The sequence below is a fragment of the Amaranthus tricolor genome, chromosome 16 (assembly GCF_026212465.1).
Source record: "Amaranthus tricolor cultivar Red isolate AtriRed21 chromosome 16, ASM2621246v1, whole genome shotgun sequence".
In the NCBI taxonomy this organism is placed as follows: domain Eukaryota; kingdom Viridiplantae; phylum Streptophyta; class Magnoliopsida; order Caryophyllales; family Amaranthaceae; genus Amaranthus; species Amaranthus tricolor.
Genome location: NC_080062.1, coordinates 8,207,183 through 8,226,303, shown reverse-complemented (window position 1 = coordinate 8,226,303; position 19,121 = coordinate 8,207,183). Strand labels below are relative to the sequence as shown.

Sequence of the window (19,121 nt, the reverse complement as noted above, 5' to 3'; positions counted from 1 at the left end):
ATTCTAATAAGTTTTTTGTAAAAAAGAAAAAAAAATTGAAAAAGGAAAATAGAAAAATATATTTTATCCTTATTTAATTTTTCCAGCATTTGTTAATCTCTTTTAATCAGTAATAATGGTGCCATATATCTTACGTATCATTGCCGTTCTCTCGGTAATCACTCTATATTTATTTATTTTTTCTAAGATTACTACATTTGATTATTTAATATGTGAGTTTTTAGAGTGAAATGCAATAATGGATCGATAATTGTCTCTTTTTTGTAAAGATAAACTAATGTGAATATTTTAAATATAATTTTTGTAGATATCAATAACGGCCATTGATGCACATTTTATTCTTCCTATGCTTGGAGCAAGAGCGGCAAGAAGGCATGGTGAGGATTGTTGAGTCTTTAATTTTAGTTCTTTTTTAAGACTAACAAGTTTTACCTAACATTGCATGAAAATAACAAATATAAGATTCAAGAATAGTATTTTAAAGTGCCTTAAATGTTTATCCCATTTTGAAAATAAAGTTCAATTCATATTTTAATTGAATTAAGATATGTTGATGATGTCTTACTCTTATTTATTGGAATTTCTTCTCATATAGCACAATATAAGGGAATGGTAGCTGGTGCCTTAGCTGGTCGAGCCGCCGCTGGAGCTAATATTGATGGAGGCGGAGGCTTTGGTGGAGGTGCTGGAGGTGGAGGAGGATTTGGTGGAGGTATCAGAGGCAGCGGAGGATTTAGTGGAAGTGCCGGAGGCGGAGGAGGATTTGGGTATGGGGGTGGTGGTATTGGAGGCATCGGAGGAGGAGTTGGAGGTGGCGGATCAGGAGATGTATTAGGGAGTGGTGGTTTTAGTTTTTCGAGACATCATGCTGGTTCCATATCTGGACAAGCATTAGGTTCAGGCAGAGCAGGTGGACAAGCTTCAGGTTTTGGTGGAGCAGGTGGACACGCATCAGGAGGTGGGGGTTTTAGTTTCGCAGGACATCATGCTGGTTCTATTTCAGGACAAACATTTGGTTTAGGTAGAGTAGGGAAAAAAGCAGTAGGTTCAGGTGGAGGAAGTGGACAAGCATCAGGTGGTGGAGATTTCAAATTTGAAGGACATCATGCTAGTTCTCTTTCGGGACAAGCCTTAGGTTCAGTTAAAGGGGGCAAACACGCATCAGGTTCAGGCAAAGTAGGTGGCCAAGCATCAGGAGGTGGAAGTTTTAGTTTTGCTGGACATCATGATGGGTCTGGTTCAGGTAGAGTTGGGAAAAAAGCATCAGATTCAGGAGAAGGAACTGGCCAAGCTTTAGGTGGTGGAGGTTATAATTTTGGTGGACATCATGATACTTCTATTTCAGGACAAGCCTCAGGTTCAGTAAAAGGGGCAAAACAAGCATCAGGTTCAGGCAAAGTAGGTGGACAAGTATCAGGGGGTGGAGGTTTTAATTTTGCTAGTCGTCATGCTGGATCAATTTCAGGACAAGCATCAGGTTCAACTAAAGGTGGAAAACAAGCTTCAGCTTCAGGTGAAGTAGGTGGACAAGCATCAGGAGGCGGAGAGTTTAGTTTTAGTAAACATCACGGTGGTTCAATTTCAGGACAAGCATCGGGTTCAAGTACAGGGGGCGGGAAATCTTTAAGTAGAGGAGATCGACAAGCTTCAGGGGGTGGAGGTGTTGGTTTTGATGGGCATCATACTGGTTCCATTTCTGGACAAGCATCAGGTTCAGGTAAAGTAGGTGGACGAGCATTTGGTTCAGGTGGGGGTGTTGGACAAGCATCAGGTTCAGGGCGAATAAGTGGTGGAGCAAGTAGAGGATTTTCCGTTAGTAAAAGTCATAGCGCTTCTGCTTCAGGACAATCATCACATTCAACCCAAGGTCAAATATCAACTTCCAAAGAAGCTCAAGTGTCAACATCCAAGGGAGCGCAAGCATCAACATCGAAAGATGCTCAAACATCAAGTTCAAGTCAAGGTCAAGCATCAGGTTCAATCCAAGGTGAAGCATCAACTTCCTTGGAAGCTCAAGGATCAACCTTTAAGAAAGCTAAATCCTCTACTTCCAAGAAAGATAAATCATCAAGTTCAATCCATGGTCAAGCATCAGTATCTAAGGAATCCAAATCATCAAGTTCAAGCAAAGGATCAGGTCAGGCATTTGGGTCAGCTTTTGGTCAAGGTTCAGGGTCATTTGCTGGCTACGCATCAGGGTCAGCTCACGGCCAAGGGATAGGTCATGCATCCGGATTTGGTTCAGGCCAAGGTTCAGGCCATGCATCAGGTGGATTTTCCGGCCACGCTTCAGGCCACTTTTCGAGTCAATTTTCTGGATCAGCACATGGATATGGAGGATATGGTGGATTTGGTAGATGATTCCATAGATATGAATGTCATGAAGCCTCAAAGTTATCATATTCGATAAAGTGTCTAGGCAAAAATCATCTAGCCAATCTTGAATGCCCTTAGTTAAAACACCTTATAATAAATCTCTTGCATCACAAGTTGTTCTATGTGGTATGCATGTCATTCATGGGCAATAGACTTGATTTTAATCTGTAATAGTATTGTAGACATCTATAATGAGCTTGTATCGACAATCATTGTATTTTTAGATGCTTTAAGAAGTTGATATTTTTTTTGCTTCTGCCACCTCATCACATTTTATTTAAGAATCACAATATATTATATTAGCATTCAAAATCCCATTTTTTATTCTCACTTAAAGAATTTTTAGGTTACCAAGAGTTAGTTATTAGTTTGGTTTGCGATTCTCTTTCTTGCGATTCTAATGATCCTATATAGAGTCAATATATAAGTCAAGTGTATCTTAGCTTAAGGCCACTCTTAACTATGAGGAAAGAAACTCTCGTTTGTCTAGCTATTAAATATATATAGTAAATCGGACCTTCTTGTATGATTTTAAAATTAAGGCAATGATATATCACTTTTATTCTTAACATAAGCTAGATGGCCTAGTCTAACTTAAATAAGTTTCACATGTTCTTCTATCATATTAGTATTAGATATTGTTGGGTATTCAATCCACTTTATGATATTATAATATTTTTTTTATTACTCATATTTGGACATACTTATTATAATTTAGTATAACTTCTCTTGTATGCTTTTGGAGGTGTGGGACTCATCTTATTTTGTTGAGTCAAGAAATCAAAGACACAAAAATTAGAAAAAAGTGAGTTCTTCCCAAAAAAATTTCAGCCTACACAATTTCAATCAAAAGGTCCGATGGAGGGCAAATATGGTCCCTTTTTGCTTATTTCTAGTATGTTTTTGGGGACATATAGGGCTTTAATCTAAACTGTGGTGATCAAATTAGGTGGTCAAGTGTGCTAAAAAATGTGGCTGAACAATGACTGGACAGTTTACGTGAAATTTTTTATTTTTCTCTCTTATTCTTTTTCTCTTGCTGTTGATGCTTGATGGTGGGTAGTGCATTTTGGTAATTAACATTGGTGCTTGTACTCTCTTTTTATCATAATAAGAGTGATTTAGGTGAACTCTCTTGATTAGTCCAACGAATTTTATCCTTTATACTGAAGGGGTTTTCCATGTAAAAATTTTTGTGTGTTGTTATCGGTCTATTATCTATTATTATATTTTTTATTTAAGCTCATTGTTAGATTATTTTAGGTGATTGAAGTGAATTATGATTTTTGTCATAATTTGGTTGATTATCTTGCTTAAATTGATCTTCAAGTTGGTGTTGTAATCAACCATTTGTACTCATTGGAAACAACAATTTTTACTCTCTTTATTTAGGAAATCTCTATCACTATAAGCTGATAACACATCATTGATCAAGCTTCATCAGAAATTTAATATTTGGTTCTTTTATATTCTTGTTAGTGGTAATTTGTAGGAAATTCAAGAAAAACCAATAACAATACATTAAACTACTATGTATTTGATTTTAAAACGCTAAGAATATTAATATTTCTGAAAAAACATAATTTACCAAATAGTAAAACTTTTCTAAAATAGCATTTTTATATTGTTAAACCACTAATAACTAATACTTAAATTGCTACATCGATCACACCCTATACAATTTGTATCGTATAAATATTTAGGGGAAGTTATTGTAGGCAAACGTTGTTAACAAGAATAATAATAAATTTAAAAGAGTAAATCAGAAAACAAAATAAAAAATAAATATAATATTATATATTTTAACGCGTAATTTGGTGATAAATTCATGAAATTATTCTATATTAGATAATATAATTAATGTTTGTATAATTAAAGATTAAAAATAATTTAGTATATAAAATTAATTTTATCCTTACTAACAAACACGTTAGGAGTGTCCCTTAGCGACATCCATTAGTACAATAAGAGTGGGTCACTTGCTATTTGACATAAAGTAGCTAGGAATTCGAGTGGTGAAGTATCGTACTTTTGAAAAATTTATAAATGACATACATATTATTTTTATGGTTTATCTTAATATTTTAATTAAATCAATATCTTTCAAAACGAAAAACATCATTTCATAAAAAAATCACAGTATTGATGTCTAAAGGAGTATATGTTTTGTTTCTCACTAATTTTAATAAAAGTCGGGCAAATTTTATATTTGTATGAGCATAATATATTATATATTAAAAAAGATTTTTCTAACCTATACATCTAATGCATAAGTTTAAACAATAAATTTGAAAAATATTTAAAATTCAATAGAAAATATCTTCTAAAACATGTAAATGTAATATTTAAAAACATACTCTAAATGAATTTTAAATAGTATCAATTTTATTGTTTAAATCTATGCACCTGGTGCATATAAGTTAGAAAAACCTATTATAAAATTACATATTAATATTAATTCAGTATATAATTAAATTAATCATGATGATATATGAGCCTCACTTCTATATATAATATCTTTTCCCTGAGAATTAGTTTATCTTATGTTACTCCAAATAAATCTCATATTTTTGCATAATTACAAATGAGCTAAATTTAGAAAGTTTTCAAGTATGTGAACTAAAATTTACCACTTTTTTTTTGCTAAGAATTCATTCCAAAACTTTCCTTTTAAGGTGGAGAACCATTCAATGCTACTATCCAATGTCTTTAAATACTCAACTTTTTTTTTCTTTTCACAAAACATACTTCTAATAAGTTCTAGCTTCATATTATCATTTTATATAGTAAAAAAAATTAAAAAAAATCTAGAAAAGCAATCAGCAAAAAATATAAATTTTGTTCCATCTTTATAATTCATTCTTCAAAAATTTTCATTGTCACAATAGTTATATTCTGGAATAAGATTTATAATGAAGTCGTACATCCTACATTTTATCGCGATTTTATATGTAATCATATATATATACTACGTTTTCATTAATAAAAATTATTTTTTGGAAAAATTGATTCTTAAAATTTATTTTTCTTCATGAGAATTGACTAAATGTGAATCACATTTTTTTATTCTATTTTTGCAGATAACAATAACAAATGTTGATGCAACTTTTCTTATTCCTGTACTAGCAGCAGGGGCCATTTCTAAGCATGGTGAGTATTAATATTGTGTAACAATCTAAATATGAGGTCGCTAATTATTGAATGTCCTAGACATTCAATAAAATAAGTATAAAGATTAATTATGTTATTTCAACTTATAAAAGTTGGAAATACATCATAAAATATGTGTCAATTAGTATAATTTATGTTTAATGTTTTCATTTTTTATTTCTTCAATATATTCGAAGGGTTATTAGAATCATTTTTTGAAATAATAATAATAGACTATATATGTAGGCTTATTTAACACCCTAACCCTGTCATACTAATTCTAATCACTTACCCAAACTTACTATATATTTTTCACTTGTATTATATCATTTCCTTTATGTGTGTATTCATAAAAATATGCGGTATTTTGTGAGCATTATTAAATAGTATCTAATTTTGAAAACAAGATTTTATAAGATCTATATTATTTTATTGAAATGAAAATAATATTATTGATTTCCACTCTTTGTTTGAATTTATTGTGATATATAATAGCTCACGGCAGTCTAGGCGGAGGCTTTGGAGGAGTTGGTGGAGGAGGCTTTGGAGGAATTAGTGGTGGCGGAGGAGGCTTTGGAGGTGGAGCCTTTGGCTTACGTGGAGGTGGAGGAGGAGGCGCGGGTATAGGTGGTGATGTAGGAGGAGGCGCTGGTATAGGTGGTGGTGCAGGTGGAGGTGCAGGGGTAGGTGGAGGTGGTGGTGCAAGAAGTAGTATATCAGGTGGGGGTTCGGCCAGTGGTGGTGCAAATGGAGGTATAAGCGGTGGTGGTATGGCTGATGGTGGTGTAAATGGAGGTATAGGTGGTAGTGGTGGTGCAAATGGTGGTATAACTGGTGGTGGTGGTGGCGTAGTAAGTAGTAGTGGTGCAACTAGTGGTCGAGTAAATGGAAATTTGTTTGGTAGTGGTGGTGCAAGTATCGGTGCTAATGGTGGGGCATCAGGTGGTGGCGCAGCTAGTGGTGGAGTGAATGGCAATTTGTCTGGTGGTGGTGTAGCAAGTGGCGACGCAACTGGGGGTGCATCAGGTGGTGGCACGACTGGTGGTAGTTTGTCCGGTGGTGGTGCAGTAAGTGGGGGTGCATCAGGTGGTGGGGAAACTAGTGGTGCTGCAAACAAAGGTATAATTGGTAGTGGTGGAGCGAATGGAGGTGTAAATGCCAGTGGCGATGTATCCACAAGTGGAGGTGTTAATGGTAGAGGCGGTGTTGGTCATGGATGGGGAAGAGCATCTGGTTCATTCTCCGGAAAAGCTTCAGGTGAATTCTCAGGTCATTTTGGTGGATCAGGACATAGCTCAGGGCACGGAGAAGGATCAATAGGTTTAACCAGAAAACTATTAGTCAAAGCTCTTTAAAAAAACTACTTCATATTCTAGTCATACGCTCGATCATTATAAGCATGTCCTTAGTTATACATCAATCCTTACATGACTTTGCTATTTTATAGTGAACCAACCCTTATACTCCAAAGTTTTGTAATGCTTCAACATCATGTTGATTATGATCAATAAATTTAAGTCATTTTCCAATGCACCAAAATGTAGCTTTAGTGACTTGTTTTTTCATAAATAAAGTATTTTTTATTGCTGTTAAACATTGTTATTGATATTTGATTTTGATCTACGAATATATGATTTAAAAATAGGCAAACAGTTATACTTGTAGTTAGCATTGTTATGATGGTGATGGTATGTGAAATAATAGTTTGAGTGGTATGATTATAACCTGATTCAACAATCCTATACAACTTGATCCAACAAACTTAATCTCAATTATAATAAATATATGATATCAAAAAAAAACTAGGGCTATTATGCAGCAGAAATACTAAAATTTGACAGTTATATATATAAATTAACTATGTAATTTTGGAAATTGACAGCAATAGATTATGAAGTATATTATGTCCTTAAACTCACTCAATTTAACAATGTATAAATGCTAGCCAATGATATTTTAATGGTAGAGATATTGTTCAAGAACAAATTCAAGATCAAATGCCATATTATTTTCTTTAGCCATCAAATGTGTTCCATTTGATATAACTCTCCTTAGTTGTGACACTTGAAAATTCTTCAAATTTTTTAGTATCATGTATGATTTGCTTATGCATCATCTTTCACTATTTTCTTTCAAATACACATTCATGTTTGCAATATTCTAAAAGTTATTTTACTATTGTTGTTTCTTTTTTAAATATGAAGTGGAAGAAACTTTGTATCACGAAATTTAACTTTTAAAATGAATAATTATAAGTAGAGAATACATATTTTAGCATATTTAACTTTATTTGTAGGATCATACGATCTTACGATTCAATTCTATTGATTTAATTCTACTCGACCATCATCGAATCAAGCAAAATTCCCATCTTCAAAATCTTGCCTAAAAATAAATTATAACATCAACAACAAATTCGTATATATCAAAAATAAAATATTTACAATGTACGTAAGACTAAATGATATCCTTGACATACTATTTTTATTATTATTGTTCTAATAGTAACCAATGAAGTGGAACCATAGCGCAAGTAAAAGGGATGAAATGACCAATAAACAAACACCAATTAAAACATATTTATGAGGTTCACTAAATTATGGTCACGTCCTTGCCCAAGCTAGTGTTTGTTTTTTATATTTAGTAAACAAATGTTTGAGCTCACAAATATAAAGGTATTATAATGGTAGAGCTTTTAATGAGTTTAGAGAGGAGAAAAAGGAGAGAAATTGATACATACACAAAGTAAGTATATATAGGCAAGGAAACAAGGGGCAATAATAATAAAGTAGCAGAAACTTCTACAAATCAACACCACACGGTTATTCGATTAATCTATCCACTACTTGTTCGAGCAACCCTTGTTAGAGACGTATTGTTCCTTCACCTGAAAAACTTCATGCCATGTTTGAGAATGATAATTTCATTTGAAAATTTGGAATTTGCTCAAATTCCATCATTGTTTTTAAAGTAGTTAAAGTTGAAAATTTGCACCATGTTTGACATGATGCAGGTTTCTAAGAAGCAAATGGTTTGTGCATGACATTTCAGCAAGTACAACAGCAACAGATCAATGTGCACCAATATAGTACAGCTACAGCAGAGAACAGAACAACAACAGAGAACAGAAACCGAGCAAACAGACAGCCCTTGAAAACCTTCGACTAGGTGACTTTGCAAGGAATGTCCAGAGCTAACCCTTGTATCTTGGAAGACATGGAAGATAGAAATGGAATCTCACTACATGGACCTTTCTATCAAGATCATAAATTCCTCCTAAAAATCAAAGGAAGACACCAAGAAAAGAGGTTGAAGGTCACCCAGTTACCAGAATAAGTGACAGGTTCCTATACCTGAAGACAGCTGACCGGTCCTCCTTTCGTGAGCTGTCCAGAACTGATACTCATATCCTAGGAGGAATAAAGGGTAGAAATGGAATCTTCATACAAGGATCTCTCCATTAAGACTCTAATTGTCCACTACCAAGCATGGGAAGTTATTCAGAAAGTAAGCCCAAGATCGTCCAGTCGCCAGTTTTAGTCTAAAGGCATTGTAGAGTACTTTAGTTGCCTGTTATGTTTTTAAGTGTGCACATTTTTTGCACGTGGATGTTTTTAGCTGTTATGTTAGTTGAGAGCTCTATATAAGGAGAGCCTCACTTGTGTAATAGAGACGTTTTAGATTTAATCATTCAATAGAATACAAGAGGTAATTCAGAAACTGTTTTTCTGTTTTCTCTGAAGTTGGTGGCAACTTCATCAAAGGCTATGGAGTAACCTTTGATCCTTGGAGTATTGAGAGTTGTGGAGAAACCTTGATCCTTTAAGGAAACCTGAAAGCAAAGTCTGGAAGGCTTTGTAACGTGTTAGATTAGCGTGAGTAATAGGGAAGGATCACAGATCAACCATCATCATCAGAAAATCAAGAAGTCAGTTCTTGGTTCTGTTTGTGGTCATTTGTAGTTCTTTTCATCATTGTTTGTAGTTTCTGAGAATAGTATCAATCCAAACTTCCGCATAATATTCATCATTGCATAACCAAGGCCTTACTCAGCTTTAGTTTTGCATCAGAATTTAAGAATGACTACCCAAACCTTATTATTCTTAGTCATTCTCAAATTCTTCATTTATGATTTCACAAGAAAAATCCATAATTTAAAATAAAATACTTATTCCCAAACACTAAATTCATTAACTTTCTAAACTTGCACCAATATATCAAAAAAAAATCCTTTGTACACTTTTTGTCTTCATATTTTTTTCATCCACCATGAAAATGTTTGCCAAAACCGTTACGATGTTAAGAACGATACAAACAACAATGAACAAAACAATGTTTGACAATGTAAACTAAGCAAAAGAGACACAAGGATTTAAGGAGGTTCACCCAATGATGGCTACGTCCTCCGTGTTGTGTAGTTTCTGTTTATATTATATCAAGAATGTATAAACAACACTTACAAATGAAGAATTACAATTGAGTAAGAGATAAAAACAAAAGGCTATGTGTTTGGCTTAGGGGTTGTGTTTGATGTGTTTGATGTGTGAGTATGAGAGCTCTATATATAGTACTAGGTACATGAATGTCAATAGCTCACTTGAATACAGTATTAATATAGAGTAATGAATAATATGAAATAACTCCAAGAACTTGAAAGGTCGAAAAACAGCATCCCATGCACATCAGAGAAACCGTTCGACTGGAACAGAGAGCTCGCTCGGTCGAGCGAGCATCAGACACATTCTGGATACATTCTATCTGACCGCTCGACCAACCAATAAGGCTCGCTCGATCGAGCGGGTAGGTCGAGTGACCATTCTGATTCCTCTGACAGAATTCTGATCGAGCTACCAAAAACAAGTCATTTCTACTTCTTCATTAATCTTCATTAACACCAATAATTCCCATGAATACTCTCCACATAATTACACCCTTTTGGATTCCACAAACCAAGAGTCACACACATGAATACACACTTCAATTGTGCACTCAAGTCACACATGTGATACCATTCATAACAATCTCCACCTTGACTTGAGTTCACCCAAGTCAAAATATTCATCAATCCACTTCATAAACAAAAGAAAACATACACACCTCAAATGCCCCAAAAGGCATTATCTCAAGCAAGGAGCTAAACCAACCAAGTTAACACATAATTCAAACTTGGTTGTAGGTAATGACTTTGTCATCGTGTCGGCCGGATTCTCCGTAGTGTCAATCTTTTTCAATAACACCCTTTTGTGCTCAACTTCATCCCGGATAAAATTATACTTAATATCAATGTGTTTGGACCTTCTATGAAATGTATTTTGATTCCTAGCCAAGTGAATTGCACTTTGACTATCACAATGCATACTTACCTCACACACTTTATTGCACATTTCACCAAGACCTTTAAGCCATTTTGCCTCCTTGAATGACTCGGCAACGGCTATGTACTCTGCTTCGGTTGTTGAGAGAGCAACCACATCTTGCAAAGATGATTTCCAACTTATCGCCGAACCACCCAAAGTAAACACGAACCCACTTGTGGACTTTCTATTATCTAGATCACCACCATAGTCCGAGTCACAAAACCCGGTTAGCTCGCTTGAATTCTTCCCATACATAAGACAAACATTAGAAGTTTTTTTCAAATACCTCAATAACCACTTCAGTGCCTCCCAATGTCCCTTCCCCAGATTTGACATATATCTACTCACCAAACTCACCGTATGAGCTATGTCGGGTCTAGAACATACCATGGCATACATAACATTACCAACGACACTAGTGTATGGAATTCTTACCATTTGCTCTTCTTCCACCTTTGTTTGTGGACACAATTTCTTGGACAATTTGAAATGAGAAGCAAGAGGAGTAGACACACCTTTAGCATCATCCATAGAGAAACGTTGCACAACTTTCTCAATGTACTTCCTTTGGCTTAGGTATAGGATACCCTTAGCCCGATCTCTCAAAATTTCCATCCCAAGAATCTTCTTGGCTTCACCAAGATCCTTCATGTCAAATTCACTTGAAAGCAACTCTTTCAAGTTCTCCACCTTAAACAAAGAACTACATGCTACTAGCATGTCATCAACATATAAGAGCAAATATAATAAAGAATCATCTTCAAATTTCTTAAGATAGACACAACTATCTTAAGAACTTCTAAAAAATTCATGTGAAATCATAAAGGAATCAAACCTTTTGTACCATTGCCTCGGAGATTGCTTCAACCCATACAATGACCTCTTCAATCTACACACATGATTTTCCTTACCGGCTACCTCAAAACCTTCCGGTTGCTTCATAAAAATCTCCTCTTCAAGCTCACCGTGAAGAAACGCCGTTTTTACATCCAATTGATGTAACTCCAAATCCTCCATCGCCACCAAAGTAAGTAATGCCCTTATAGAAGAGTGTTTCACCACTGATGAGAAAACTTCATGAAAATCAACACCCTCAATTTGAGAGTATCCCTTTGCAACTACCCTTGCTTTGTAGATAGGAGGAATGTCATTAGAAGGACCCTCCTTCCTCTTGAATATCCACTTGCACCCAACAATTTTCTTTTTCTTTGGTGCTTCAACAATATTCCAAGTTTCATTCCTTGCAAGAGACTTCATCTCTTGCTTCATAGCTATCAACCACTTGCTTGAGTCATTTGAGGCCATAGCCTCCTTGTACGTACTCGGTTCATGTAACCCTTCGACTTTGCTAGCAATGTTGAGAGCATAGGAAACATAGTCACATTCTTCAATATACCTCCTTGGAGCCACGATCTTCCTTCTTTTTCTAGTTGTGGACAAAGATGGAGATCTTTGTTGATCATCATCATCAATTTTATCATCTTCAATATTGGGTGGTTGACCCTACACTTGTGCATCATCATTTACATTATTATCAATGGACTTTTCTATACTAGATACAAGCATGCTATTTTCATCAAAAACAACATCTCTAGATATAATTATTCTTTTTGATTCATTATACCATACCCTATACCCCTTTACACCCACTCTATATCCCACAAAAATACATTTTCTAGCCCTAGGTTCTAACTTACCATCATTTACATAAATATAAGCTGGACAACCAAAGATTCTAAGACTAGAATAATTTACCGGAGTGTTGTACCACACTTCTTGTGGCGACTTGAATTTCAAGGCGGTATAAGGTGAGCGATTGATCAAATAACATGTCGTAGCCACCGCTTCAGCCCAAAATTGCTTCCCCAAATTTGCTTGTTTTAGCATACACCGAGCCCTCTCCAACAATGTTTTATTCATCCTCTCCGCAACGTCATTTTGTTGAGGACGCCCTGCACAAGTTCTATGTCTGACAATGCCTTCATTAGAACAATATTTAAGAAATTTATTATCAACAAATTCAAGACCATTATCGGTTCTTAAGGTCTTGATGCTCTTACCGGTCTCTTTTTCAATCATCTTCTTCCATTCCAAGAAGACATCAAAAACTTCATTCTTTTTGCTTTATGAAGTAACACAAAACTTTTCTTGAGAAATCATCAATAAAGGTCAATAAATAATTAAAACCACTAAGGGAGGGCTTTCGTGAAGGCCCCACAAATCGGAATGAATATAGTCTAAAATTCCCTTAGTGTTGTGAATGGCGGGTGTGAAACTAACTCTGTTGTGTTTCCCATAAACACAATGTTCACAAAACCCAAGGTTCCCAAATTTCTTGCCATCAAATAAACCTTGTTTAGAGAGTTCAAACATACCTCTTTCTCCCATGTGACCAAGTCTCAAGTGCCAAAGTTTGGTGTCATGATCGGACATTGTGCTTGTGAAAACATTTGCCGAGCCTAGGATGGTTGAACTTGAAGAGCATACAAACTCCCATTCAACTTACCCTTCATCACTAAATAGTGAGCCTCTAGCAACCTTCATAACTCCACCTTCACAAGTGATTGTACACCCGATCTTGTCAAGAGTACCCAAAGATAAAAGATTCTTTTTCAAGCCCGGAACATACCTTACATCGGTTAAGGTCCTCACCATTCCATCAAACATCTTCATTTTAATGCTCCCAATCCCAACAACCTTACATATTGTGTTGTTCCCCATGGTAACATTTTCCCCATCAATACTTTCAAATGTTTAGAAGAAAGTTTTATTGGGAGTCATGTGGAATGTGCGCCCCGAGTCAAGAATCCACTCATCATTATCTTTGTACTCATGTGTAGCAACTAATACATCACCATCATCACTATCATTCACATAACTAGCATTTGCATTACTAGTTCCTTCCCTAGCCTCCTCTTCATTTTTCTTTTTCAACTTCCAACAATCTTTCTTGATGTGGCCCTTAAGTTTTCAATAGTTACAAGTTTTATTTTTATTTGGCCTACTAGACTTGAACCTCCCTTTACCCTTGTTTCCACTCCCACTAGTGGAACCTTTCTCTTGTGTCCTTCCTCTCACAAACAACCCATCACTAGCATTGCTTTGTGATTTTTGTGACAATTGTGAATCGATGAGATCCCTTTGTGTCAAGGCATTTTTCACATCATCACTACTCAAATTATCTCTACCATAAAGTAGAGTTTCTCCAAAATTTTTGTAAGAAGAGGGTAGAGAACATAAGAGGTAAATTGCCAAGTCTTCATCATCAAGCTTGACATCAATATTTTGTAAATCCATAACAATGGAATAAAATTCGTCTAAGTGAGGTTTCAAAGATTTACCTTCCTCCAAGCATAGATCGTAGAGTCTACTTTTCAAAAGTAGCCTATTGGTAACACTCTTGGCCATATAGAGTGATTCCAATTTCTCCCATATTCCGTTGGTTGTTGTTTCTTTAACAACCTCTCTTAGTACTTCGTTGGAAAGGCATAATTGAATTGTCGATAACGCCTTTGAGTCTATCTATTCCCACCTTGTCGCGGTCATACCTTTCGGCATCTTATCTACACCATCAATGGCCTTATGCACACCATTTTGGATTAAAATGGCTCTCATTTTGACTTGCCATAAGCCAAAATTTACATTTCTATCAAACTTCTCTATGTCAAGCTTTATTGTAGTCATGTTTCTCAAATAACAACTTCTTAAGACACCGTAAAAACAACTTGGCTCTGATACCAATTGAAAATGTTTGCCAAAACCGTTACGATGTTAAGAACGATACAAACAACAATGAACAAAACAATGTTTAACAATGTAAACTAAGTAAAAGAGACACAAGGATTTAAGGAGGTTCACCCAATGATGGCTACGTCCTCCGTGGCGTGTAGTTTCTGTTTATATTATATCAAGAATGTATAAAAAACACTTACAAATGAAGAATTACAATTGAGTAAGAGATAAAAACAAAAGGCTATGTGTTTGGCTTAGGGGTTGTGTTTGATGTGTTTGATGTGTGAGTATGAGAGCTCTATATATAGTACTAGGTACATGAATGTCAATAGCTCACTTGAATACAGTATTAATATAGAGTAATGAATAATATGAAATAACTCCAAGAACTTGAAAGGTCGAAAAACAGCATCCCATGCACATCAGAGACACCGCTCGACTGGAACAGAGAGCTCGCTCGGTCGAGCGAGCATCAGACACATTCTGGATACATTCTATCTGACCACTCGACCAACCAATAAGGCTTGCTCGGTCGAGCAGGTAGGTCGAGCGACCATTCTGATTCCTTTGACAGAATAAAAACAAGTCCTTTGTACTTCTTCATTAATCTTCATTAACACCAATAATTCCCATGAATACTCTCCACATAATTACACCCTTTTGGATTCCACAAACCAAGAGTCACACACATGAATACACACTTCAATTGTGCACTCAAGTCACACATGTGATACCATTCATAACACACCAAAAGGGCATACGTAAACTTTCAATGTAAACATATCTTTAATGATTCCAAAGCTTAGCATAATTCAGGCAAGGCGCGCAAATATTAGTGAATCAAAATCTTCTTCACATACTCCATGACTCTAACAACCCAATTTTATAATTAATATTAAATGGTGGAAATGATAATAGAATGTTAATTTTATTTTGATAAGAATATCTCTTGATAAATTCAATGACCATACTTATTCTCTATCAACAAGCTCATTTTCTTTACAAAATTCATTCCAAATGCATTACCATTGAATATGTGGTATTAGGTGGTAATGAAAAATCATAAAAAAAAAATATATGATCAAACTTTCATTACCTTGGCAATATATGATACAAATCATGAAAATTTACACTAGAAATAATTCTCATTACCTTGATAATGGCTTATACATACCATGAAAATTTGCACTAAAAATCATTCTTATTACCATCAATTAATACTATTGATCAAACTAGTCGCTAGTAGATTAAATCTAATATTTAGCGAAACTAAGTTAAAAACTTAGATGAACAAAAGTCACCTAATTACAACATTTATTAAGATGATCTCTAGCCAACCTGAACTCAAGTATCCAGCCCATATAAATAGATTTTCCTCAAATAGCTTACGTACGTATTAAGAGGTGTATCTTTAGACTTTGGTGATATGTGAATATACCAACCATATTAATTATCATTAAGTATCAAGCTATAAAAAAGAAGAAAATGATAAATATAAGCAGTTGTTTGTTAAACTTGTGTCCTATGTATAGAATTACTATCAATTGCTATCAAGTTGGTGGAAGGTAGCCCAAGAGCATGGTTGCAAACCCGTTTAGACACACTAATTATAACCTTAGTATTAGGAGGAATGATCTCTTTGAAAGTTTTTATAGAGCACACGACTTAAGACTTCTTGGCTGTATCCTTCTTTATGGGTATAAGTTGTAGTTTTTCATCTCTTTCCAGAGTTTGATCACAATTTTTATGAGTGCGATACACAAAATACCGTAATAATGATGATGATGGCATGACCATAAAGTGTGTTGAAAGATATGGTTAATCTACAACTTCCATAAATAGTTACCAATCGCTTGGCATTGGGCCGTGGTATGCCAAAAAACATTGAAGATTTTGAATAAATAATTACTAAAAAAGTTAGATGATTATTTATGAATGTCATCCTTGCACAGGCAGTGTTATGCTAATTCAAATGAACTATTTTTATATTCAGACTTTAGGAGACATATCGTTTTCCAAGTTATTATCCTTTAATAATAATTTAAATGACACAATTACAATGCTATTGCTTTCTAATTAGTTGCACCATGCAAGTGTACAACTAGTTAGTGTAATGATTCATTATTGAGTAATGATTCTATTACTCTATTGTACAAAAGAGTTGAAGGGAATAATGACTAGTTTAAGGGTGTTTGTTCTTAGCTTTTTGGTTGATTTTTAATTTTTGACTTTTGACTTTTTGGTTGGTCAAACAGATAAAAAATGTATTTGGTAAATGACTTTTAAAGCAGTCAAAAAGTTGGCTTTTAAGCCAAAATGAAAAAACTACTCCAACTAGCGTTTTTGATTGATTTATGGCTTGTTGGTTCACTTCTTCTCTAATAAACAACTAACAACTAATACTTAAAATTACCAAACATCTCCACGAATAGTTAGCTTTTTCAATTAACTTAAAAGCCAACAAAACAGCCAACACTTCCCGCTAGCCAAACAAGCCAACTAAAAAAAGCCAACAACCAACAACTAATTGCCAAAGACCCCCAATTCAAAGCAATTCTATCTAGAATTACCATCCCTATCCTTATGTGGAAATACCATTTGATTTAAATATAGAAAAAATTATCATGAATAATACAATCTTTTTCTTACTTCTCTACACTATTACCAACTTTTGATTAATTATAAATAATACCAACTTAGAAGGTGTTTAATATCCCTAACATTTTCAAAAATCAATTTATAGGAGATTATTAAACAAAAAAAGTTGGTAAATTAGTTAATAAACTAAAGTTGATATTATTATAAGAAAACTGTTTTAAGTTGATGTTATTCATGATTAATCAAAAGTTGTTAATATTGTAAGGAAATTAACAAATATTGTATTATTCATGTAATTTTTTCTTAAACGTATGAGAATTTTTTAAATTACATGATATTTTTCTTAGGTAAGAGAAGTATAAAATTTGTAGCATCTCAACTAACCTCCCCGTTATAAATCTAGTAGTTGGTTGTTCAAACTTATTCATCCAAAAGTCTCAAGGAGCCGCCCTACTCCCTTCCTCAAATTAATGCTGTAAAATCATCCCCAACATTTTGGACAAATTTTTCACGATTTTTTCTAGAGAAATCTTTGATTTGTGTAACGAATTGACAACTTGATTATTTTTTTATATATTTCAATATCAACTTCAAATTAATTTTAGATTATGTTGGAGAATAAACAATTCATTTTAAATTATAAATATAATATGAGAATGACAAAATATAAACACAAATTTTTAGTTGAGACGGTCTTTACAAAAGACCACTCAATATATGGGCTGCCCCATATTTCAAATTTACAAAAAAATTTAAAAAAATAACATGAAAATTGATTCTAATGCGCGGTTTCTTAATCACTCCCTAATAACATTTCAACTTTCATTTCCCATTTTTCAGTCTCTTGCCTGACAAATCACTAAACTTTCCAAAATATTATTTCCTTCTCTGAATTTTGCTCTTACAATCTTCATTTTTGATATGCAAGCTTTCCATTTTCATGCTTTAGTTTCTCTTTCTCATCTCCACCATTTGCAGTTTTCATCAAAGGTGATAAGAATAAGAGCAGTACAGCAGAAGATTAGTGAAGCTGAGGTCAAATGCAACTGATATGAAGGTCTATGGAAAGCTGTGATGAAGAGTTTAGTGAAGCTGAGGTATCCTATTCTGATCTATGAAGTCCAAGCAACATCAACATTCTATGCCTTAGTTGGAGTGGTTGATTGCACGTGCGTAAAGATTCAGTAGGCAGTAATGTTTGTTAGATTGTTGTTTTCTGTTATGCTAAGTTTCTGTTAGCAAGTTTGTTAGTAGTTAGTTAGAGTTGTAACTAACTTGTGTATCCTTTGTACAGAAGTCAATATATAGTCAGTCCAACCTCCCCATGAAGTTTTGGGAGGACCGCATCCAATGTGCAGTGCACCTTATAAACAGGACTGCATCCAATGGTATTACACCATATGAGAAATTTCATGGTCAAAGACCAAATCTAACACACCTCAAGGTGTTTGGATGCCCCTTCTTTGTCAGTATCAAAAGATGTTGTTTTCCATGAAAGACTATTTTCATATCAGTATATGATATCTCACAGTAACAATAAAGAGATTAAAACATTCTTTTTAACTGAGTATCCAGAAACAACAGAGAATTTCTGATTTCCTACAAGAATACACTATTGATTCAACAACAAAATCAGACATTGATGTTGAATCAGAAAAAGAGGGCAACACAAATAGTGCACATAACAACATTGATAATGCACCACCTCAGCAAAGAAGGTCAGAAAGAAACACAAGATCACCTAAATATTTAGAGGACTTCTATAACCACAAATATATATTCTTATAACACAAATTATATTATGTTATAACCTCAAATATATGTTGTTATAACACGAAATATATAATGTTATAACCCAAAATATATGTTGTTATAACCCCAAATATATTATGTTATAACTCCAAATAT

At 34.3% G+C, this 19,121-nt stretch overlaps 2 protein-coding genes across 2 annotated transcripts; both read left to right on the top strand.

Annotated features, from left to right (window-relative positions):
- On the top strand, positions 1-2,674 carry LOC130802826 (glycine-rich cell wall structural protein 1-like). The gene is made up of 3 exons (XM_057666912.1): positions 1-154; positions 308-377; positions 596-2,674. The coding sequence occupies exons 1-3, from the start codon at positions 116-118 to the stop codon at positions 2,359-2,361; spliced, it is 1,875 nt and encodes a 624-aa protein (XP_057522895.1). The 5' UTR covers positions 1-115; the 3' UTR covers positions 2,362-2,674.
- A 2,508-nt stretch (positions 2,675-5,182) lies between these two features.
- On the top strand, positions 5,183-7,054 carry LOC130802829 (glycine-rich cell wall structural protein-like). Its single transcript, XM_057666916.1, has 3 exons — positions 5,183-5,327; positions 5,457-5,526; positions 6,022-7,054. The coding sequence occupies exons 1-3, from the start codon at positions 5,289-5,291 to the stop codon at positions 6,879-6,881; spliced, it is 969 nt and encodes a 322-aa protein (XP_057522899.1). The 5' UTR covers positions 5,183-5,288; the 3' UTR covers positions 6,882-7,054.
- Positions 7,055-19,121: the final 12,067 nt, after the last annotated feature.

What these genes read in the sequence shown, in the direction of transcription:
- LOC130802826 (XM_057666912.1), top strand. Translation starts at nt 116, where the DNA reads ATGGTGCCATATATCTTACGTATCATTGCCGTTCTCTCG. An exon ending in GTATCATTGCCGTTCTCTCG is followed by an intron (nt 155 to 307) that starts GTAATCACTCTA and finishes TAATTTTTGTAG; the next exon opens with ATATCAATAACGGCCATTGA. An exon ending in AAGAGCGGCAAGAAGGCATG is followed by an intron (nt 378 to 595) that starts GTGAGGATTGTT and finishes CTTCTCATATAG; the next exon opens with CACAATATAAGGGAATGGTA.
- LOC130802829 (XM_057666916.1), top strand. Translation starts at nt 5,289, where the DNA reads ATGAAGTCGTACATCCTACATTTTATCGCGATTTTATAT. An exon ending in ATTTTATCGCGATTTTATAT is followed by an intron (nt 5,328 to 5,456) that starts GTAATCATATAT and finishes CTATTTTTGCAG; the next exon opens with ATAACAATAACAAATGTTGA. An exon ending in AGGGGCCATTTCTAAGCATG is followed by an intron (nt 5,527 to 6,021) that starts GTGAGTATTAAT and finishes GATATATAATAG; the next exon opens with CTCACGGCAGTCTAGGCGGA.